This window comes from Epinephelus moara, chromosome 17, assembly GCF_006386435.1.
Source record: "Epinephelus moara isolate mb chromosome 17, YSFRI_EMoa_1.0, whole genome shotgun sequence".
Taxonomy (NCBI): domain Eukaryota; kingdom Metazoa; phylum Chordata; class Actinopteri; order Perciformes; family Serranidae; genus Epinephelus; species Epinephelus moara.
In genome coordinates, this window is record NC_065522.1 from 21651486 (window position 1) to 21675038 (window position 23553).

General features: G+C 42.5%; 2 protein-coding genes across 2 annotated transcripts in view; one reads left to right on the plus strand and one right to left on the minus strand.

Moving 5' to 3' along the window:
• The first annotated feature begins 51 nt into the window (after positions 1-51).
• On the plus strand, positions 52-19019 carry prkd4 (protein kinase D4). Its single transcript, XM_050067009.1, has 19 exons — positions 52-175; positions 806-972; positions 4506-4644; positions 5715-5846; positions 5982-6136; positions 6313-6508; positions 9199-9282; positions 11350-11509; positions 11844-11967; positions 12982-13059; positions 13660-13873; positions 14201-14226; positions 14318-14390; positions 14492-14598; positions 14685-14846; positions 15305-15403; positions 15479-15746; positions 16272-16357; positions 17860-19019. The coding sequence occupies exons 2-19, from the start codon at positions 817-819 to the stop codon at positions 18022-18024; spliced, it is 2424 nt and encodes an 807-aa protein (XP_049922966.1). The 5' UTR covers positions 52-175; positions 806-816; the 3' UTR covers positions 18025-19019.
• Positions 19020-19102: 83 nt separating this feature from the next.
• Positions 19103-23553, minus strand: part of actn3b (actinin alpha 3b) — a 51532-nt gene continuing 47081 nt past the window's right edge. The window contains exons 17-21 of the mRNA XM_050067008.1: positions 23264-23443; positions 23014-23160; positions 22658-22723; positions 22357-22515; positions 19103-20441 (exon numbers count right to left, since the gene is read on the minus strand). Coding sequence (XP_049922965.1) covers positions 20283-20441; positions 22357-22515; positions 22658-22723; positions 23014-23160; positions 23264-23443 — 711 coding nt within the window. The 3' untranslated portion in view covers positions 19103-20282. The remainder of the gene's footprint in view (positions 20442-22356; positions 22516-22657; positions 22724-23013; positions 23161-23263; positions 23444-23553) is intronic.

Here is a 23553-nt window from a genome sequence, read left to right on the forward strand (position 1 = left end):
AGAGGTTAGTCTCTCTCTCTAACTTCCTGTAACTTCGACAGCCGAGCCCCACACAAGGAAATCAGAGTGCGTGTTGAGAATGTGCAGCACAATGAAAGATCAGCTGTCGCATCATTGAGATAAAATCCTGCAACTGAGGTGAAAGATCGGAACTTGAATGAACCGGGACTAGAAAGTAAGGTTGCTCACATTCAGATTGGTGATCTTTCATTTTTAATACTGGTTTTTATTTGGTTTGCTGTTGTGTCTTGTGTGTTTTATTCAGATTGATCTGTTGTTCTGTCTTGAATGTTTTATTTTATTGCTCATTAATGGTGAGCACTGCGGCGGTCAGTGGGACTATTAATGTTTAATATTAAGGTTATTGATAGAGTATAAAAATGGGTATTTATGTAAGTATAAGTAAATATAATGCTTTTGTTAATCAGTGTTTAACAATAGTTTTCAGAGACAAAAGGTATTAGCTATCTAAAATGTGTCACTGCTGTTGATTCTGTTAATAAAAATAGGTACAGCAGCTGGTAGACAGCTGTTTTAGACAATGACCGTGACACTAAAACAAAGTTTAATCTAGAATTTTGACTCCTGAAAGTTCATCTTTAAAGCAAATATCTAAAAAAATGTGTAGTAGCCTATAATGAGCTTAATTTTGAGACATCAGGAGTTGTTTCGGAAAAGAATATCAACTTAATATTCACTAAACCTCAGCTGCTTTTGTCTATTTTTATCCAAAACCCTCAAAATAAAATCTGTCACCTTCCTTTGTTCCTGTAATAATCCACAAACTAATCCCCTCCCTCCACAGGATCTTTCTCCATGTTCGCAGCGACTCCCTACAGCCCCACCAGTCACACAGCGCCGGCTCTGGTCCAGTTCCAGCTCGGCCTGTTCAGGGAGGTGGTTCGAGTCCCCGCCAGCAACCTGAGCTATCGCCATGCCAAGAGGCTGGCTGCTGAGATCATAGAGCGCAAGGTAATCCAAACCTCACCCTGGTGGCCTCATTTCATGCTGCTCACCTGAAGCATGAGGTTGAGGGTATTACCCAGCAGATCAGGACGGTTCATAAGCAGAGGGGCATTTCACTGAATTTACTCATGACGTTTAGTCGTCTTAGGGAGCACTACTCAACCTGTGTGAACAGATGTGTAGTGGCCTAATCTAGGTGTGGGACTTTGAGAATTTTTCACAGAAAGTTTACATAGTGTTGAAAAGTCGCTCATATTAAAATGACTATCAGAAATGATGATTAATTATTAATTATATTAAATAATATAATTTGAAATCACCTCATTGGGCACCACCTACCAAAAAAGGAAAATGATAGCCAATCATGGAGAATTTGAGTTTTGTTTCAGAAAGGGAACCTTTTTTATGGCTGAATTTCTTTGCTAGGACCGAGATAGAGGGAAGAGTATTCTGTTTCTGGACCGAGTAGTTAAATAACATGTACTTTTGATTGTTACTGCATCATCATTGTAATGGTGTCTTGTAAACCATGAGGGTTGGGCACATGTAAGTGTGCATGACATAAATAAAAATCAATCAGTCAATCATGGGAATTGTAGGATCCTGCGTTTTTGGGACCTGATCCACACTAGAGACTGAAAGTCAGGATATTTCAGCTTAGGCTTTCCATGTAGGCACATGGAAGGGCAGGGAGGTTTGCCTCTCTGCCTCAGGCTTTCCTCATTTGCACATGGAGGGGCAGACAATTGTGCTCTCTCTGCCTTAGGCTTTCCATGTTGGCGTGTGGAAGGGCAGACAGGTGTGCTCTCTCTGCCTTTTGGCTTTCCACGCAGGCGTGTGGAAGGGTAGACAGGTGTGCTCTCTCTGCCTTTTGGCTTTTCATGCAGGCGTGTGGAAGAGGCTCTCTGTGTAGGCCCAAGGAAAGGCAGAGAGGCCCCAGAACAGAGCCATACCACCAAATATAATGCATATGGAAATAAATGCAAATAAAGTTTTGTTTGACTGAAGTGTTCCTGACTGAAATGAAGAAAATTCTTTGTGAATTTAAGTAAAGTGGGTCCATGTTTAACAGCAGCAAAACTATATAAAAACTCTCACACAACTTGTGCAGTATAATCTAAGTCTCATTCTTCCAGTCGTACGCTTGTATGCTCAGTGCTCCCCAAATATGTCCATTTCAGAGTTCAAACCCACTTGCTTGCCCATGTGCGCTACTCAGTTGTGCATGAGACTCTTTCTACTGAGGTATTTAAAATTTTTAAAGCAACACTGTACTGGTTAAAACTCAAATGCTGTTTTACTTAGGAACAGAATGTGGTTGGTTCAGATCCCACACCTGCAGCTGCAGGTCAAATCTTGCTTTGAGAAATGATTGAGTTGTTCTTGGACACTCAGTTTGTAGCAGGCGCTGAGCTGAGTGCTTACATGCACGTCTGTTAGCAAAAGCCTGCTCTAACCCTTAACACAGTCCCACTTGGAAAATGTTCAGTTGATGTTTTGAGCCCTTCAGAACAGTCAGGAAGTGAATTTTGAAAGGTCATCTTATGTATGAAGGAGGATTGTGTAGGTTACTATGTAAAGTGTGGTGTCTGGGTGGACTGATGCAGAGTCTGAAGGATGTGTATGGTTTTAGCTTACGTGTATCCCATTTACTTACACATCTGATTCAACCGACGTTTTATACTGTTGAAGCAGGTGAGCTTTTATAACCTCCTCTGGAACAGTTTAGTATTTTATTTTTAGTGTATGACACAACCAGGCTCAGGATTTGGTCGGTTATTAATGAAATGTGTGTATACAACATATTCAAACCCTCCATTTGACACCCTCCTATTTCTAAACCTCATGTTCTATTTGTAAAAACTTGCGGAAGCGAGTGAGGTGATGAAGAAGCAGATCGTACTGTGAGAGTAAAATTGAACTGATGCATTGTTGCACCGTCGTTGAGGTTAAATATAGATGTTCATGAATTGCAGGTGTGTTGGCCTTGGTGTCAGCTGGTCTGGTCTTCACACTGCCTCAGCTACAGAGACCTTGTGGTCGACAAGAGCACAGCAAACTTTCCGACCACAGCCTCTCCCCCTCCTGCCTCACACACACACACACACAGTCTGCCTCGCCCACACTAGCGCTCCTTTCAACTTTGATCTTTTCTCGAGTTTCCAGGCAGCAGGTCAGCGGGGTCTGAAGAATGTGTGTGTGTTTCACTTGTGCATTTTGGTGTACACAAACCTGACGGCATGAGCGTGTCACATACCTGATATATGTGTCTCCACTGGGAGAAAACCCCTGTATCTCCAGTTCTTGCCTTTTGCTTTTTTTAAGGGTCTTTAGTTCATGTTAAAACATAAAAAACACCAAAAATGACCATGTCACAGGAGGAGTGGACAAATACTACTACTTAGGAATTGTTTGATTAATGTAAATTCTGAGCTGTAGCTTGCTTTGCTTTGCCAGATTGCATTTTATTTCTCTTCTTTTTCCTTGTTTTATTGTGTACTATTAAAATTACAGTAAAAAAGTAGATAACACTTGCTCCTGTAGTAATGCTGTAAGGATCTGGAAATTATGAAATCACAGACATCCATTCAGAAAAACACAGATCCAGCTAATTATGTTGCTGTTTGAGCCGAGTACTGATTCTCTTTCTCCTTCAGTCACTGCTAAACCTAACTCATGACAAAAAGTGAAGCGGTACATACATTTCCAAGCCGTGCTGCATGTTGCGGCGCGGTTTTGTATCATCTTTGATCTCCTATCTACCGAGCACATACGGCTGATTTCTTTTTACAGCGCAACTAGGTCATGCATTGTGATGGTAAAAAGATTGTTTACAGAGTTGACCTTTGCAGAAGTCTCTTTCTGTTTTCGTCCCTGTAAATGTTGAACTCCTCTCGGGGCTGTGCTGAATCCATCGCTTTCTAACTGAGCACTTAAACACTACATACTCAGCAGGTACAAATTGACACCTTTGTGTTTTAGTCCTCAGACATAGACATTTGAAGCACCAGGTTTCCAAGATTTTTGCAGCCAGGATTCAAAACGACAATCACATAATTTTTGTTTCGATTCCCAAGATTTGGCTGAGTATTTTTCTGACTGTTTATTTAACAAAGCTGGCCTGGAAATGTTAACTTTAGAAAACTGTTACTCAGTATTATGCAAGTGTTTTTATTTGTGTTTGAGATGTGAAATTTGGTTAAAAAGGTGGATGAAAGAGCTATCAGGGTTGGAAGTTGGCAGCAGCAACCGGCCAAATGCTGCTAAAGTATGCAGATGACTGCTTGATTTACTTCACTCACCTGCCAAAAAAACAATGCTAATCTGTTGAGCGTCTCATAGATTTTGGAATCCACCAGCTACAGTGGCAGATGGACAACAAAGTTAATTTACAATCCTGATAGCTATTTTCTTTTTTCACATATTTGTGGATTAGTCTCACCCCAGTAAAAGCATTCTTGCAGCACTTAAAAAGGCAGTAAATATATCTAGTTTCTTGGACGAGGACTCAACCTGTGGCTCTGTGTGTGTGTGTTCAGGCTCCAAACTGCACCGTGGTGGGTGCAGGGGAGAAGATTCTGCTGTTCAGACATCAGTTCGCCTCAGAGCAGCTGCTGCACCGCCTGACAGACCACGACGAGCTGCTGGATGGAGACCTCATCGAGGTCATCATAGCAGGTCAGTCAACAGCTATGAGTGTGGGGGAAACTTTATCAGGCTAATTATCTCAACTCTAAAAGGCATCGTTTTGTACCAGCAGCTCTCAGCGCTATTTAGGAGGAATACAAGTCTCATTTTGGAGGGAAACTCATCATGAACACTTGAAGAAGACAGTGTCATGTCTCTGATTACATAAATATTTGTTTTCAGTATTTTTTGGATTGCTTTGCTCCCTCGCTGCACCTTGTTGAGCATTTCACACTGCTCAGATACACACAGGCTGTCAGGTTATCCGCAAGGTACAGAGTCAGTATTTTATCTACGCCAGCAAGCATCACAAAACCACTAAATCCTTCCATGAAGCTTTCTCTGACAGGTTACCCTCCTTACGCAAGATTCTCACTGAGTTCTTGGCCATGGAATATAAATATACTGCACAACAGAATCCCATAAAGACCACAGGAAAAGCAACAAGCTTTATTTGAAATCAAGGCACTTTTTTTACAGCTCAAGTACATTTCACATCTTGCACTGCCATTTTGTAAAAATGAAATAGCAAGGAATAGGTTGTTCACTGTATATTAGTATCTGCACATATTTTGACACGATGTGAATGTGTCACCTAAATACTGACATTAATATATGTTTGATTTTTCTCACAAAAGTGGAGAAAATGAAAGAAAATGAGGCAGGGCTGAGCAAACGCTGCCTCAGTTGGTTCATTTTTTGCCACCTACAAAAGAGCCCACTTAAAAACTTCAGTTCAGCTCAAGTGTACGCGATATTTAGAATAATTTCACACTCTTTACAGCGGGGAACTGAAGCTGTTATCTCAAAGCCGCCAGACTCCACTGACAAACAGTAATTTTACTTAGCAGAACAGAGAGTTGCTGGTCTGCTGCTGCCTTGATAAGTTGTTGTGTAATGTTAAGTGGTGAAAACATTTGAAATACAGTGTTCACCTGTTGCACGCACTGGTATCAAATACTGTCAGAAATATTCAGGGAAGGATTTCGTCCTAGCTATAACACATGATATTTCTCAGTAGCACTGACTGTATACCGTGTCTTTATTTGAATCTGACTCAGGATCAGCGTCAGTGACTGAGATGAGGATCCGTCCCCACACCCTGGTGGTACAGTCATACCGGACTCCCACCTTCTGCCACCACTGCGGAGAAATGCTGTGGGGCCTCGTTCGACAGGGATTAAAGTGTGACGGTAAAGCCGCTCAGTAGTGTCATCATCCAGCTGTTACATGTGTTTGAAGTGTGAGATAATGTTTTGTTTGCCAGCATCCTGTGTGACATTTGCAGTGTCGTGGATGTGACTCTAGTTTGTCTCTTCTGTCTTCAGGGTGTGGATTAGACTTTCATAAACGTTGTGCTTTCCTGTTGCCCAATAACTGCAGTCGAGCGCGGCGTCAGGTCAGCACCAGCCTCTCGTTGTTTCCTCCTCGACGACCACGTACACACTCTCTGTCCAATCAGGCAGGAGGCAGTCTGGAAGAGGTAAGGACGTAACCGCAATATTTCAGTCAACTGCTCAATAAAAAGACCTCTAGGTTATATTCTCGTCTGCACTGAGTGACTGGAAACAGTTTTTTAAGGGCTTACCATCCAACAAATGAATCTCTGATCACATATTTACACATGACTTATGACTCTCACTGTCTTTCCCTCACCAGATCAGCATGTCCAAGCCTTCCTCCAGGCCTCCGTCTTGGACTGAGCCCCCAGTCTGGCTGGCAATTGGGTACGGCGACACCAGCACGGCTCAGGTCCCTCACACCTTCCACATCCACAGCTACACCAAACCCACCGTCTGCCAGTACTGCCACCGGCTGCTCAAAGGGCTCTTCAGACAGGGGCTGCAGTGCTCAGGTGAGACAGCTGGGGGGTTTAATTCTGCTCTGGTTCAATGGTGTTTGAGTTTCAACAACTAAAACAGAAATGTATGCTCTAATGCTTCAGGCTTCACACTATTGTTAGCTAGTTATTTTTTTACACTACGACTAAAAAGGCCTCTTAGATGAGCGGCAAAAGGTCTTTAAATCTAAGTTTCATTTCAGTGGGTCATTCATTTAGTCGTGACCTGCATGAATGAGAACAAGTTTCATAGACATTCTTTGGAGTAGGATTAGACACTACATCAAGTGGGTTGTATGTCCAGAATTGATGAAGCCTGTTGTAGTTACACCACAGCAGCGATGTTCCTGCTCAGCAAATGTGAACAGATTATTTAAAAAAATAGTTGAATACTATGGGAATTACACTGTGATACCTCTCTGTGTGTCTGTATGCTAATATGCAGCTAGCACCAGCAGCTGGTTAGCTTAGCTTATTATAAAGACTGGAAGGAGGGGAAAGTGTTAGCTTGGCTCTATCCAAAATCGAAACAATCCACCTACCAGCGAGTGTTTAACTTTAACACAATACCTTGAAAAATATCTATATTTGATACTACGTGGAAAAAATGACATTCAGGGCATTACATTTCCATTTTTTATTAAAAGATAAATGTAACATTGCTATAATATGACGACGCCAACTTCTCTCTTCTTGGTTAGGACTGAAGTAAACGTTAACAATAATTAGCCTTTTTTACTTTAATGAAAACAATTTTCTTCTTGCGGCACATTTTTAAGCCTCTTGAGATTGTCACACATTCAAACTGCAATAAAGCGCAAGTACAGAACAAAACAGTGCTGGAAAAGCCCGTAAGCAATTGAAGTAAATGAGACAAGTGACGAGATGACAGCACTGTGAATGACTGAGAGGGGGCGGAGCTATGGAGGCACGGCTGTGATGTGTGTGTCAACTCGCTGTCGAGGAGAAGAGAGAGTGACAAAGTAGAATCAATACAGAGGAAAACGAGCAGGAACTGTTTCAAATATTCAGTCTTTTTCTATCATTCTATCACATCCCGCCCTGACAAGACGGCCTGATTGTCACTCCTCCCGAACATGGGAAGCAGTGATCCACAGCAGGACAGGGACAGCAGCTCACATTCCCATTGACACAGTGGTGGGGTCTTCCACTGTGTTGGAATTGGCATAAAGAATAAGAATCTATGTATCAATCAACTGATATTTTTGGCAGCACCTAATGACACAATATGTCTCATGTTTTTGAAATCCCACTGTAAAAACAACAAGTTGTAGTTGGACTGTTTCTTGGCTCGTTGCAGGAACATCCTCTCATCTCATTCTTGCCAAAAAAAAAAAAAAAGCAAATAAACGCATTTCCCAAAATGACAGACTATTTATTTTTAACTCTCACATTTCGATATAGACCTCAAAATCTAATATTGGTCTGACATTTATTGCATTATTATATCACGCTTTGATGAAAAATAGAGCTAAATTAGCAACAACCCACGAAGAAGCGGTTTCCTGGGTAAACAAATGAACTGCTGCATCAGCAACACAAAGAATATTTTTATTTATCGACAAAAATTAATAAATCTTAAGGTCCTCTTCTAGCTTTTTCTGGAGCTTTCAACCACGTCACGGTCTTCTTCAGTGGATGGAGTTTGAAACAGTGATTACCTTTAATTTAAATCACAATCGAGCATGTAGAAAAGCTAAGAAAGAGGTTGGCCCTTGACTTTAACTTTTGTTTTGTTTTTTGTCGAACAACTATTTTCACACCAAGAAAGAACTTTCACCCAAAAATATTCTTCGAAAAACTCCCTTAAAAAATAGATGAGTTATGAGATGTTTATTCTCAGTGGAGCCTCCCCTGGTTAAAGGTATACTATGCAAGGTTGTCAATTTATGTTTTTAAACATGCTCGCTAGCAAAAGTAAAACCCACGTTAGATTCACTCTTGTTTGGTGTTTCGTCTTGCTATATTTGCGTTTTTCGGTGCTGTCTCTTTAAAGCCTGCTGCTTGCAGTCTGGTACCTGGTCGCTACCTTTTCTGAAAGCCCTGACCTCACCTGAGCGCTGTGGGGGTACACGCCCATAAATGTCCTAATGTAGAAAATAAAAAAATACAGGCAGAGGGCGGAGTCTTGGCAGCTAAATACAGCGACACGCCCTTCTTGTAGGTCACAGGTAATATTTGAGAGGGATTACTTCTACATGAGTTGTAATTTTTTTTTAATTTTAAATCCTGCATGGAGTATCTTTAAGGTTAAATAAATTAAAAAAAACTTTCTTTCGTTTTTGTAGCCTTCTTTTCTTTTTTGCAGCGATGACTCACGTAATATATTAAAGCATGTTCCTCCGCTGTGGCCATTTTTAGATGCTCTGTTCCAGCAGCACCTCGGCTCTGATGAGCCGTTTGAGGATTAGAGGTTCAGAAATATAAACCGGGTCCAAAAAGACCAGTGTGTGTTTGTTGTGTAAGCAGGAGCTTGTGTATCCCACACACTTGTTTAAAAAGATTGAACTGTGTCTGTGCTAATTTCCTCTAAATGTCTGGGTTTGTTTCAGAGCTCAGTCTGACGTAAAAACTAAATTTGAATCACACTTTATTAACACTATTATTTTGTATTTTTCTCATGCACTTATCCTCCTTTCTCTCAGTTTTTAACCTGCCACCTCTCCTCTCTGATCATTTTTCAGACTGCAGGTTTAACTGCCACCGGCGCTGTGAGCTGCTGGTCCCCAGAGACTGTCCAGGAGAGAGGAAAGGCATCAACGGTGAAGGTGAGCACTCAGTCCCTGCAGGTCTGCTTTCTGTTTCATACTCTGAGCTTTTAACTCCTCTTAGATGATGGCTCCTTTGAAAAGGCCCCCGCTCTGATGTTCTCATAACCCTGCGATGACTCAAAGCTGATTCACCCTCCATCTCAAGATGAATTTTGATGGATTCGGGACTCGTTTTAGATTCCCAGAAACATCATGTTGGTCCCAGCAGTGATGATGATTCAGGGTTGGATTTAACATGACAAACATTATACCTGCTAAACATCAGCATGATGCCATTGTGAGCATGTTAGTCACTCATATGACTGTAAACTAACAAAACATGTTCACAAAATAAGATCACAAAACGCAATCTACAGCAGCAAAGACGAAAATGGCAAACTCAGCATTCTCTCTTTTTAATCTCTTCTTAAAAAAAACTCACTTTTATTTTACGTCTTTTTTCTTTAAGCAGGGGTAGGCAGAAATTTGTTGAAGGTCAAAAAAATACACCTGCAGCTATCCCCTCTCAGTCCTAAGCCCCTCCCACCAGGAGACCACGGACATAGGCATGCACTTCACACAGTAACCAGTGTTTCCCATACATGGATTTATTTACTCTTATTTCATTGTAGAGTTGCACGCATCTCTTTCACTCAGCCTCTCATTGTCCCGCTCTGTTCATCACAACACAAATGAGACAGAAATGAGCGAGCTAGCCACCCCACGGGCTCTCCGCCTCACTCCCCGCGTCTGTGGACTGCTTCCCCGTGAGGAGAGCAGGCAGCAGCTCTATAGAGTGAGTTATGGTCTGTTGCTATGGTGGCTTGAATTCTGCCAGTGCAACCCCCCCCCCCCCCCACCAGCACAGGGTGTGTCAGCGGGCTGGTGGTCAAATCTGTGTAATGGCAGCAACAGAAAGTTTGCTGATCCAAAGGGGAGTCGGGGCTGTCTGGTCCCCATGGGCTGAGGTTTGCACTGCCTGGATTTAGGTTGCTGTGGCTGCTGACTTGGGGGTCTGTCTCTAGAGCTACTGCCCACTCTCCTCCCGGTGAGGTGGTCTGTAGCAGAGGGGGATTAAGGCGGATGACACACTGTTAATTAAGGCTCTCGCTAACGTTCGCTACATAAACATTAACTTTAAGCTGCAGCCGTGAGCCTTTGGCTTCAGTTAGCAGAAAGCTAACTATTAGCAACATTTTGTCTCCATTTCTGAAATGCTTTGCTGATATTGATATATGTTTTATATTGTTTATGCACCGACTCTCTTTTAGACTTCCCGTTTGATACGTCCGTCTTCCTTTTTTGGGTTGCTCTGTAGTGTAGGCAGTTGTTGCTAACACTTGGATAGCAACTTTCTCTGCAGAATTATCCGCCATTAAATCAGGGTTTACCCGAAAGGACATGCACACACATCTGCATTTGTAGAACAGCCAATAGGAATGTACTCTCTTTAAAATGACCTGTGATTGGCCAAAGTCTCCTGTTGTTATGACTTAGATTTTCTAAAGCCTGAAACCAGAGCCAAGGGGAGGTGCAGAAGTCTAGTTTTCTTTCAGTCCACCTGAATTACAATATGCTCAAAGTCTGTTATGGAATTTTTTTTGCCCAATGGCAGCAAAATTAAACTGCCTACCCCAGTTTTAAGTGATGGTATTTGTTGTTGTCATTTAAATTATTATTCTTTTATCGTATTTTTTGGATTTTATCTACTTTGGTTTCTACTGGACAAAAAACCCCTAATCAATTATTAAATTAAATTCAAATTGAATGAATGAATAAATTAAATTTAATTTACCATTTATTTTATTTTGATTTTTAATTTATTTTAATTCAATTTAATTTAATAGATTAATCAATAGTTTTTAAGTGATTTATTTTGCTTGTTTAAATTTCTTGTATGTGTAGATTTGCTCTCTCTTTTTTTTTTTTAATTCAGGTTTTGGATTGTTGGTCAAACACCTCACTTCGGCATTTTTCCCTCTTATTTGTCCTTTAGAAAGTTAATCAGCTCACTTAAACGTTATGTTGGGATATAATCATTACTCGCAGCCCTCATGTCTTTTGCCCATGATGTCACTTTCCCAGAAACCTCAGCAGTGGGTCATGGTAGCCCAGCAGACCCAGAGGATAATGATTCAGACTGCACCAGCGCAACAACACTAGAGATCTCAGATGATGAGATGTCCACTGATGGAGACTGGACAGCCGAGACAAAGGAAGAAGCGCCACAGCGAGAGCCGATGAGGTCAGAGGGCTGTTAATTATTCCGATGATGTCATCCCATCTCTAAGGTGACTCTGTTGGCACAAGACAATGTCCTGATGATGTCAGCCGTTTGAATTTTACTCCTACACACTAAACTAAAACACTCATCTGTTCTTTATCATCATTGAATTCATCAGCATCACAAACTCTGTGTAGTCAGTGAGCTTTGAGCCGCACTGCCACCTAGAGGCATTTAGAAGATACTGCAGGACAAAACGGTTCTATCAGTTCAGAGAAAAGTGACTTTAGTTTGGTCCCTAAATCAGCCTGTTTCTCTTCTGTTTCATGTCTTCTGTCCTCCATCCGTCCTTCAGTCCGTGTTTCAGCAGCTACATCCCTCTGATGAGGCTCGTCCAGTCGGTGCATCATTCCAAGAGGAGAGCAGGTGGAGTCCTGAGAGAGGGATGGCTGCTGCATCACACCAACACTGACACACTGGTGAGACACACAAACACAGACTACACTTATTTACTTAACATTTGGGCAGTCGACTTTTTCTCTGGCTTTTAATTTGGTTATCATCCGTGTCATGTGGGTAAGATATCAGAGGTGTAACACTTGCCCATGTCGTGCTGTGAGACCTTCTGTGTTATTTAATTTCATGTCATGTGATAACCATATTCCTATGTAAAGCCTACGTCTGCACCAGACCACATATACATATATATATTTACTGCTTACCTTCATACCTACCTGCGCTGTGTGAATAAGAAAACAATGATTTGTCTTAACCCTTTAAAACCTGGAGTGGCATCACTTTTCTTGTGCTGCTTTCGACGCCTTTTGCAGGTAATTAAACCTTTGAACCCTGAGCTACTGGGTGCAATTTCTGTCAAAACATGGGGAAAAAAGGCAATGAGCAACTTGCAAAAAAATAATGAATTGAGAAAATTATCATTACTAAAAAATTATGAATAAAAATTACTTTTAAAAAATAGGGAAAAAGAAAAAAGCTAGGAAAAACTGTATTGTTGTTGTTGTTGTTGTTGCACTTATAATTGTGTTATGGAATTATTACAATTTTGAGGCACTCTTTCCAGGACATTTTTTGTTTTTAACTTTTTTCTTTTTTTCTTTCTTTTTTTTTTTTTTAAAAAAAAAAAAATCTATTTTAAAATAAATTTTAAAAAATTTCTTCTTTTTTAGCAAATTTTCCTGTTTTTCTTTTTTCTTTTTACTAATTTCTTCTTTTTTTTTTAAAATAATTATTCTACTAATTTCATTGCCGTCTTCCCACGTCTTTAAAAGAAATTAAGGCAGCTTTGCTCAGGTTTCAAAGGGTTAAATTTGGTAAAAATGTATCTTGAAAAGGTCTTAAAATGCATTAAATATAAGTGTCTGATACCTGTAGACATCTTATTAACGTGTCTTTGGGATGAACTTGTTCAGAGCCATTAGCGCCCTACGTACATACCGCAATTCATGAATTATTTGTGTCGTTTGTTTTCCCAGAGGAAGCGTCATTACTGGATCCTGGACTGGAGGAGCATCACTCTGTACCAGAACGAGAGCAGCACCAAGTACTACAAGGTAGAGTTTATGACCAAACACTGATTTTCAACTGCAGCCCTTTGGCAAGATAATTTGAAACCAATAAAAGGATCAAATTCACAGGACAAAGACAGCATAAAGACAGCTTAACTTGAGCAATTAGAAACTGTCCAGGTAGAAGAGAAGCCATGCAAAGCAGCAAACAGCATGTTAGCACCAGCACACAGATTAGCATCACATTCAGACATGCAGAGCAGCAATAGAAAGTAAACATACATAAAACACAACAGTCATCATGTGTGGTCATGTACACTAACACACAGGTCATGTGACAGAGTTAACCATGCTGTTAATAACATAGATGTTTCATAAATACCTCTGCAGAGTTGGCTGCCTGGCAACAGGAAAGGACATAGAGCAAGTTAGCAGCAGGTTAGCCAGAAATAACAACAGCAGTCTTACTGTGAGCAGCGTACTGGAGGAATTATGTTTCAGTAGAGTTTGAATCTGATATGATCGAAAAAAGGGCAAGAAAAAAAATATTATGTTTATTATTTATTTGTTTATAAACTAACATCATGTTTACAGAGACCACATGTGAACAATAAATGACATCACTATTTAACGTCCGTCCTGCAGGAGATCACTCTGTCTGAGGTGCTGCAGGTCCGAAGCCCCGCCCAGCTCACCGTGCCCTCGTTGCCAGGCAACAGCGCCCACACCTTGGAGGTAGTGACTGCCTCGCTGGTGTACTGCGTGGCGGCCAGAGAGGACGGGCCGGCCTGGGAGAGCGCCATCCGTCAGGCTCTGATGCCGGTGCAGAGCAGCGCGGGACACGGCGATGAGAACCAGGGTGAGTCGGAAACAACAAACCCTCTGACGTTATTAGATATTAATGAGACAACAAAGCTTTTTAGGTTTTATGTAAGCGAGTGTGACGAGCTGTTTTTGTTCCATTAATAACTTGTTACACAAACTTAACGTGGGCGTCGCAAAATGAATCCTGATGAATTTACATTTGTTTTTAATAACGTAATGAGTGAGAATTATCAGCGTTATGAAACTAAAATGCTGAGTCGTCACAACCTCCGAACATGAATCAGAGAATATTTCTGAACATTTTGTCGGACAATAAGTGTTCATTAAAACGATTGTTTGTGTGTGAACGTTGTGATTACAGAGGGAGATTCATGCAGAGACGGCGTGGTGAGCATCAACCTGTCTACCTCTGAATTTATATTTAATACTTCATACATCAGTGTGTTGTACAGTGTTAATGTGTGTGTGTGTGTCTCAGGACATCAGCTCGGTGTATCAGATCTTCACAGACGAGGTGCTGGGCTCAGGACAGTTTGGAGTGGTGTACAGAGGTGAGCTGCTTTTAACCACGTTGTTAGATTATCTTGTGAGTTTAAATGAGTATAAAATGAAGACAAAGAGTTGATAGAAGTGACTTGTTGTCATTCCTCAGGTACTCACAGGAAGTCGGGTCGGCCAGTCGCCATCAAAGTCATCGACAAGACGCGCTTTCCCACCAAACAGGAGAGACAGCTGAGGAATGAGGTGGCCATCCTGCAGGTACTGATACAAGTTTCAGCTCTGTCTTCATTGTGAGATTATCTTCTGTAGCTTCTAATGTGTGTGTGTGTGTGTGTGTGGTCCAGAATCTGTCCCACCTCGGCGTGGTTCTGTTGGAGGGCATGTTCGAGACAGTGGAGCACGTGTTTGTCGTCATGGAGAAGCTCCATGGAGACATGCTGGAGATGATTCTGTCCAGCGAGAGAGGCCGACTCCCTGAACGCAACACCCGCTTCCTGGTCATGCAGGTCGGACCACTTTCCATCGTTAAACTGATGCTAGATTTATGTTCTCTTTTAGAACAGCAGTTCACAACCTCGAGGCCAGGAACTTACAAAGGGTCATGAGACGGTTACGATGAAAAGAACATGAAAGAAATACGTCTAGTGATGTTTTTTCCTGACTTCTGTATTCAAATTAAACCACCTGAGAGGGGATATCACTCTTTAGTGGAGCTGATCTTCTGCTCAGTGACAGAAGAGCGTTGGAAATACAGTGTTACAATAAGCTCGAGCACAGTAACACCAAAAACAAATAAAAAGCCTACACTAGTAGACAACAAGTCGTTTTACTCCAGACCGTCGACCGTCCCTCAGCGTAAAACTGGGAATGTGTTTGTGACCTCCTGCAGAGATAAAGCATAAACATTATGTATATTAAACGATGACTCACAGTCTCATGTTTTTTCCCTGTGTGTGTGCTGCAGATCCTGGAGGCTCTGCGCTATCTGCACTTCAAACACATCGCTCACTGTGACCTGAAACCTGAGAACGTCCTGCTGGCCTCTGCCGACCCCTTCCCTCAGGTGGGTGGGTGTTATATACAACGTGTTTCAGGACATGATGTCTTAACGTGACCTTAAACCCTCTCTGTGTCAAAGGTGAAGCTGTGCGACTTTGGCTTCGCCCGCATCATCGGCGAGAAGTCTTTCCGCCGCTCTGTGGTGGGCACGCCGGCCTACCTGGCGCCCGAGGTGATCAGCAGCAGCGGCTACAACCGCTCCCTGGACATGTGGTCCGTGGGCGTCATCATGTACGTGAGCCTGAGCGGCACGTTCCCCTTCAACGAGGACGAAGACATCAAGCAGCAGATCACCAACGCTGCCTTCATGTACCCCCGACAACCGTGGGCCTCCATCTCACTAGAGGGTAGGGAAGAGTTATTTTTTCTTTTTATGAGAACGTTTCCTGTCGATGCTTTTGAGGACGCGGACATGAGAGTCAACTTACAACTTAGTTACTGCGAGAAATAAGTTAGGTTTGATTTTCTGACAGCACAGCTCATGAACTCGAAGCGTATTTGTCAGAGTTCAGATGTCAGAGTGTCCTTGAATGCATCACCAAGGACAGCTAAAGATGTGACCTGCTGGAAACTGTTACTGTGATACAGAAATACAAAATATAAATCAAATAAATGACTAAACGTTCACTGTTCGTACCTCATGTAAGCTCTCTCTGCTTTCCACATTTTAACATTTGACATTTTTTAACCTCTGAACATTTATTTTGATTCAATTTCCCCTCTAAGTGTCTTTAAAGTCACCAAAAAATCATTTTATTCCAGCATTACTCAAACAGTGGACCTGTATTTTCTCCTGTTGCCCACTGGGTGGCACCAGTGGACAACTTTTAAGACAGTTTGAGAGAATCCTGTCTGTCTCTTTTCCTCTGCAGCCGTGAGTCTCATCAATAACCTGCTGCAGGTGTCGATCAGACGCAGGTTCAGCGTGGGCAAAACTCTGGGACACCCCTGGCTGCAGGTGAGACATGAATAAATATTACACTTGTTCATAGTCTGATATGAGCAGTTTCCATCCCACAGATGTTCAGTTATAATTGGAATATTGTGTCTGTAAAGTACTGGAAGTCTGTACTTTAAATAAAAGTACAATTACCATAAAACTAACCAGTAGTTAATTTTAGTGAGCTAAATTTCACCTACACTACGTGCACCTTACTTCAGTGTGTCTGCGGAGGCTGGGAGAGCAGTGTGTTTGTCAGGAGGCACAGTGAGCACCACATCCTGTAACTGTTAGATCTTTCAGGTTTTGGTGTATAAAGTGTAGCCAGGGATTGTTGCTTGAAGCTGCCTCTTGTCCTGGGTTTCACCATGGCAGCAGTATCAAAAGAAGCAGCTTGGCGTCTCCTCCTGCGCTCCTTCCCTCTACACTCTGTCCTCACATTTAGAGCAGACTAAGTGTAACGAAGGTATAAAAGGCAAATGTAGTGAAGTAATAAGTAGATTACTGGCTCAAAAATATACAGACAAAGGTCTAGACTATACTGTGTGAAGCTTCTTAGATTTTAGGTCATTTTCACTGAATGTAACATGTTTTCATGATACTATGGTTGCATATAAGGCTGAATCCAGATGTCCGCACAGATGTGACGGAGTGCTGAGGGCTCCAAATCCACAATTCATCTAGTCCACAAGGGGCCTCAAGCGGACTTCCTTCACCAATTTAATAACCCACAATTCATTGCAATAAGGACATGATGTTGTGGGTTTTTCAACTGCCAAAAAACAAACAAACGTATGAATGTGTAAAATAGTTATTGATAGTTAGGTCTATTAAAATGTGAATGAATGAAATAATATTCGGCCACATCAATAGTTGAACGTTTCCACGGCAACGAATAAAACAGTATGGAGGGCTGTCCATACCTTACGTGATGACAGTAAATACATCACACTACGTACAACTGAAGTCTGGAGGGCTCAGTCTGCAGGTCCAGAGGGTGGACATTTGGTCTCTTTAGTGGATCCCAGTGTGTCATGCCATGTTGTGCAGCTCAGGAATATCTAGCCAATCCTTTCATAATATAGGCGACCCCTGCAGGTTAATACAATCTGGTTACATTAAGGAACATCCTGGAAGAAGTGCTGTTTTTGAAAATTTCCAAGTGTTGATTTTACGTTGGGAGGAAATTGCAATTATTCATCTGTCGAATAAACTGGACATCAGTCATCGCTGGTTATATTTTAACCACAGTTAATACTAATGCAGCTTTGTTGTCCTTGAAAATAAATCATCTGCTGTCACTTTTAAGGCAGTAAATGATTTGTTGTTAGAGTGTAACTTGCAGGTTTTGTTATAGAATCAATATTTTGACAATAATTTTTGTATTTTTGTAGAAGTGTTAGTTCAGATTCACCTTGACGAAAAAGAAAATGTGGGAACCAACTGATTCGGTTTAATCAAACTGAAGCTACATTTCCATCATGCCCCCTCCGACCCTGTTCCTCCTCTTCCTCCTGCAGGACTTCCAGCTGTGGTGTGACCTCAGAGAGTTCGAGCAGAGGATGGGCTGCAGGTATCTGACGCACCGAGGGGACGAGGAGCGCTGGATACGCTATGCTCAGGAGAGAGGCCTGGACTTCCCGACCCACCTCTGCTGGGACCCTGACAACAACCCCCAAATGTGACCTCGCTGTGGAGGTTAAAGGTCAGTCAGTTTCATAATCCATACAAAAATCCTGAATCTGTCAGTCAGCAGTGAACCAAATATAGTTACCTTTGCTTTTTTGTCTGTTATGGTTTCTGTGAGGACTAAGGTGTTTTGTAGTGGGGAGAAAAACTAAAAGAATCAGCAGTAAACACAAATAACAAGCTCATTAATCCATAGCAATCATAGCGTAGCATCGGGCCGGCTCAGACCAGGGTCCGACATCAACACAGCTGTGCTCCATTGACTCTAATGCAATCGTTTCAGATGTCCTTCATTTTCAGGCTGGTTTTGTGGATTTGGAGCTAAATGTTGTGCCTGGGGCACGTCGTGTATTAATGATACTCGTTACCTGGAGAGGTTGGAAAAAGATATACGTTTCTTCCCTGTTCCAAAACCAAAATCAAACCCTGAAAAGTGTAGGGTTAGCTAGCTAGCTACTGAAGATATAGCCTACTGAATGTATACACATGCTGCTTTTGCTTTTTAATGATTATAACAGTGAAACAAAGACCGACCCTGCTGTACAGGAACCAGTGAAGGGAAGCAGGGAAACTTTGCTGATATTCAACCAGGTCTGTGTGTCATCACCAGACGGATACCGTTCATCTGCACAGTGATGTCACACAGCTGGTTCAATATCAGCAAAGTCTCCCTTTATATTCATTGTCTTGTGTGGCGATCAGCAGTGATGTGGTGGTTCACTTTCACACTGTGATCTGTAGCCTATAGTTCGGCTTTAGCTTCTAACTATCTTTGTCTTTTAACCTGTTGTTGCTGCTGAGTCAGTTTGACATCCTGGATATATCCTTCAAACACACACTGTAGACCCCTCTACTCTGATAGCTTGTCGGACCATCACAAAAGGGCGGGGCTTAGCAATTTGAGGTGTATCTACTGAAGTCCTCGTCTCTTAATAATCCCCGCCCACAGCTGTTGAAGCTTTGATTAACCAAATATTTCTCACTGAAGCTTCAATGTCCAAAATCTGGTATTTGGAACAGCCCTTAATGTTTGTCTCGTATCAGTGTAGCAAGAAAAGAACAACACAACTGCTGTTTAGTAATATAATTTTCCTTTTTTATTCCAAGTTGAGGTTTTTTTTTAACTGTGAGAGTGAGTTTTGTGTCATCGATGATGAGGGACAGAATGAGTTGAGGAGCAGAATGGAGCACAGGTGAAATCAAAATCATGCACACGTAGGCGTCGACTCACACTGATAATCATGGCTGACCTGTCAGTGGGACCAAAACCCTATTTGCTTCGTCACTGCCATAGGCCTGCTGTGGTCCCACATACAGTATTGTTCTTGTTAGCTTGTCCTCTCCTGATGCCCTGACGTCGCCCCTCTGTCATGTAAAGAAAAATCACCTTCATATCTTTAGATGTGATTTTAAATTTGGAGAGACGTGTGGGATCGGTCTTTCTGTCTTCGTTCTTAAGTCCCCATCCAGCCATGGCGCTCCCTTTCTTTATCTGTATTTACCCACAGTGCTTTGCTCTCTGCCTGCATCTTAATATCCAGTGCTTTAAAGTGTAGGCGCTCCCATTCGCCCTCCGTCAGTTCCTGAGCTTAAGGCTTTAAGATGTTTGTGTTGCTAACATTCAGGCTTCACAGTGCTGTGGTTTTTATTTTCAGACTGGCTTTGTAACGTATCGTAGCACCTGACCTGCTTCTCTCCTCTGCTGACCGACATGTTTCTGTGGTTAAGGAGAGTCAGAGACTCAAAGACAGCGTTTCTAAACTTCAACATAGCATGCATCTGCACAAATACACAACCAACCAAGCCAACTGACCAACCAGCTTTTTGTTTTATCACGTTCTTTAATTACCCTTCTACAAAAAAATATGTCATCTGAGAGAGTGGGAGAGCAGGAGGCTTTGCTCAATAACTTTCTAACCAACTCTCCCTCATTACCTCCCTGTGTTAAGTCTCCTTAAGGCAGGTATGTTATATGTATGCTGCTTACATAAGTTCAGTGCAATACCCAGCACGTTCCTGGTTTTTCAAAGCACTCTGATGAGGGACAAACACAGCCTTTAAGGTTTGAGCAAAGCCTTCTACTCTCCCCCTCTCTGGGCAGTGGGTTTGGGCATGGAAGGAGGGAGGGAGGGTTGGGGAGAAGGGGAAATGATCAGGGCAGTGGAAGGGGTTTAAATTGCTCTCTCCACATAGGAGAAATAGTAGGAGCTGGGAAGAAGGGATAGGAGGAGGTGAAGAGAAGACGCGACTGTGTTTATAAGTCGCTCTCTCCGTAGAGGGCGCTGGAGAAGGAGATGTAGTCCAGGGCGCCGGAGGGGCAGTCGGCTCCGATGTACCTAGTCATGCGGCTGATACAGTACTCGGCCTGCTCGGGCGGCAGCTCTCTGCGCAGCTCCTCCACTGTGATGTAGTTCTGGAGGAGAGAGGGAGGCGGGTTGTGATTTATACAGGCAAAGAGAAAGTACTGAAGTTTTAACTGCTGACTGACAAATGTTTCATTCTCTGGCATTATTATCCAGGATTACTATTGGTGATACAGTGTTATAACAGGGTTATTACCAATGTTAAAGGGATAGTTACAATCTTTACCATTGGGGTTGTTTTAGGTACTGAAGCACAGTCAGTGTATTGTCTACAGTAGATTGCGGTTGGTACGCCCCCAGTAGTGACTGACAGGGAAGCTACACAATGTACTGTTTTGGACGGGGGCAGCAGCAAAACCTATTTTAACCAACTAAAAATTCTGTATTGTTCTCAATGGAGTCTGGTTTTGAAGAGAGTGCTGTAACGGCTTCCCTGTCAGAAATCGCTGTCTGACATCAAGGTAAAGCAGTAAAAATATTCTCCATGTAGTGTACACTTAAACTAATATTGATTTTTTTTGTTTAAGGGGTTAAACTACATTTTTGCTGCTGCCCTTGTTCATAAGCATTGTTTAGTTTCTGTGTCAGTGCTCCTTCTGCTTCTCCAAGCAAGAGGCGTGCCAACTGACATCTACTGTAGGTGATACACTGACTATGGGTAAGTACCTTATACAACCCCACTTCAAAATCTCTGAACTATCCCTTTAAGAGATGGTGGTTTCAGATAATTTTGCTTTTGATAGCTCGACACACATTAACCGTAACTAATCTGGTTCTCCACTGACGGACAGATGGTTAGCGTTGTTAACATGTGGAAACAAAGTGCCCACTGCCCAGTCTCATCTGATTAGCTAACATTAGCCTTGGCCGCTCTGCACTGCACACCAGCCAGGTTGAGTGGGAGCTAGCTTGCGGTGCAACTCATTCCCGATTACTGTTGGTAACACTGTCCCAGTGGCGGGGTGATGTTGCTGCGGAAACATGGTGGTGACCCTCTGGTCCCCCTTGTGAGTAAGCAGCTTCATTGTGAGCTGCAAAACCCCTTTTGCATTGTTAATTATGTTAGCACCACTAGCCGTGGTAGCAGAGCTAACATTAACAGTGCTAAAGGGATGTTTCACTGGGGAGACCAGAGGGAGGGCACAATGTTTCCACAGCAACGCTGTTAGTTTGGGATGGTATTACTAGGGGTTATCACCAACCTGACCAGTGTGCAGTGCAGGGCTGGCAATATGTTTCCAAATGTAAATGTGGCTAGCCAGATGTCTGTCTCCCACCAGACCTGAGTGGTGTGCAATGTAGTAAACTGAAGAGTAGCAAAATTAAACTACAGGCCGGTGAGGATTAATGGTTAATCACGGACATCCCTTTCAGCACTTCGCTCTCTGGGTAACTGCTAAGATCTGGGAACACTGACACTCAGGAAACCAGGCACCTGTACCACAAAGTGAGATTAGTGTGTTAGCAAGCTATCTTTGGGCTTAACTTGGGTTTTAAAGAATCACAAAGCTGGCTCACGCCTAACTTGCTGTTCCAGGCTTTCCATTTTAACACCGGTTTAAAAACATACCTTTTAATAAACTGGTACAGTTTGCACAATAGGCTCTGTGTCCAGAATTTAGTGAGGTAAAGATTATTTTATTCACTGTCTGATGTCTTTCTACACCTCAGAAGACTATTAGAAACTAAACAAATTATTTGTTTCCATTGCCAAGACATCAGGTGACTGCAGGACTTTGTTGCAGCGATGTCAGTGTTCCCAGATATTAGCAGTTACTTGGGCGGGTACGATATATTAACAGACAGTAATGATGACCAAAACTATAGAAGTAAGAGTAGTTGTAATGAACCTTTGAGCATTATCAGATTTGACCTCTAAACTGTTTACCTCTCGTACTGTCTCATTCAAAACTGTAACTACTGTGTTGGTGTAAAGCTAACAGGACGCTGTGTGTGTCCGCTTACCTTGTCTGAAGCCAGGATCTTGAAGGAGGCCATGACTTGTTCTGCAGTGTCAGTCTCGGCGGTCTCGCGGGTCATGAAGTCGATGAAGGCCTGGAAGGTCACCACGCCTGTGTTGTTGGGGTCCACCAAAGTCATGATGCGAGCAAACTCCACCTCACCCTGTCACAGAGATGAGGATCGTATCAGTTATTAGCAAAACACCAGATAAAAATTAAACCTATGTACGGTCAGATTTCAATTTGTTTTAAACTTCCTGAACAAAATGAAACTAAGGAGAAGCCACGAGTCGTGTTGTACTAACCAGATCGTAACCCATGGAGATGAGGCAGGCACGGAAGTCGTCTGGATCCATCATGCCGTTTCTCTTCTGCAAAGGACAAACACATTTGTATTTTTTATCACTGGAACAGCTCGTAAAAATGCCCATTTTTAACTTCTTAATTAATATCGAGCATTAACGCTACATTTTAGGACAAAAAAAAAATTCACAATTATCTGTCAAACTGATTTTTAAGTTCAAAAATAAAGATATAAGCTCTACATTGTGGTTTGTGTTGTTTATTATGTATTTCTCTGTTTGTCATGACTGAATAATCCCAATATAATCCAACATCCACATAGTGGGAGATTCCTTTTCAAGGTCAGTGAACGCCTCACCCTGTCGAAGTGGTTGAAGGAGGCCCTGAACTCGTTGAGCTGCTCCTGGCTGATGCCCTTGGCGTCGCGGGTCAGGATCTGGTTCTCCACCTCGTTGATGGTTCTGGCGATGGTGGTGAGCAGCTGCTCCCAGCCCACGCGCACATGCTGCAGCCATGGAGGAACAGAGGCAGAGAAAATACAATTGGAGCAAAGAAACAAGAGGTGGAGGGTGGGAGGTCGGCTGAACGCCAAAGCTGCAGCAGAGTACCTCCATGGTGTAGTTGGTGTGCTTGTTGTCGAAGATGAGGGACTCCTGGCTGAGCTGGTGGTCTCCCTCCAGCTTGTCGATGTTGGATTTGTAGTTGATGATGTTCTGTTCGTACTGCTTCAGGCTGTTCATCTGTTCCTCCAGGGAGCCGGCGATGTCCACAGACACGTGGCTGATCTCCTGCAGGCGCACAGAGGAGGAGAATCACAACATCTGAAGGGCAAGTCCTCAAAGACAGTCTGTTTTTATATCTGTACAGTCAATCCCAGACAACTACAGAGAATCTTTTA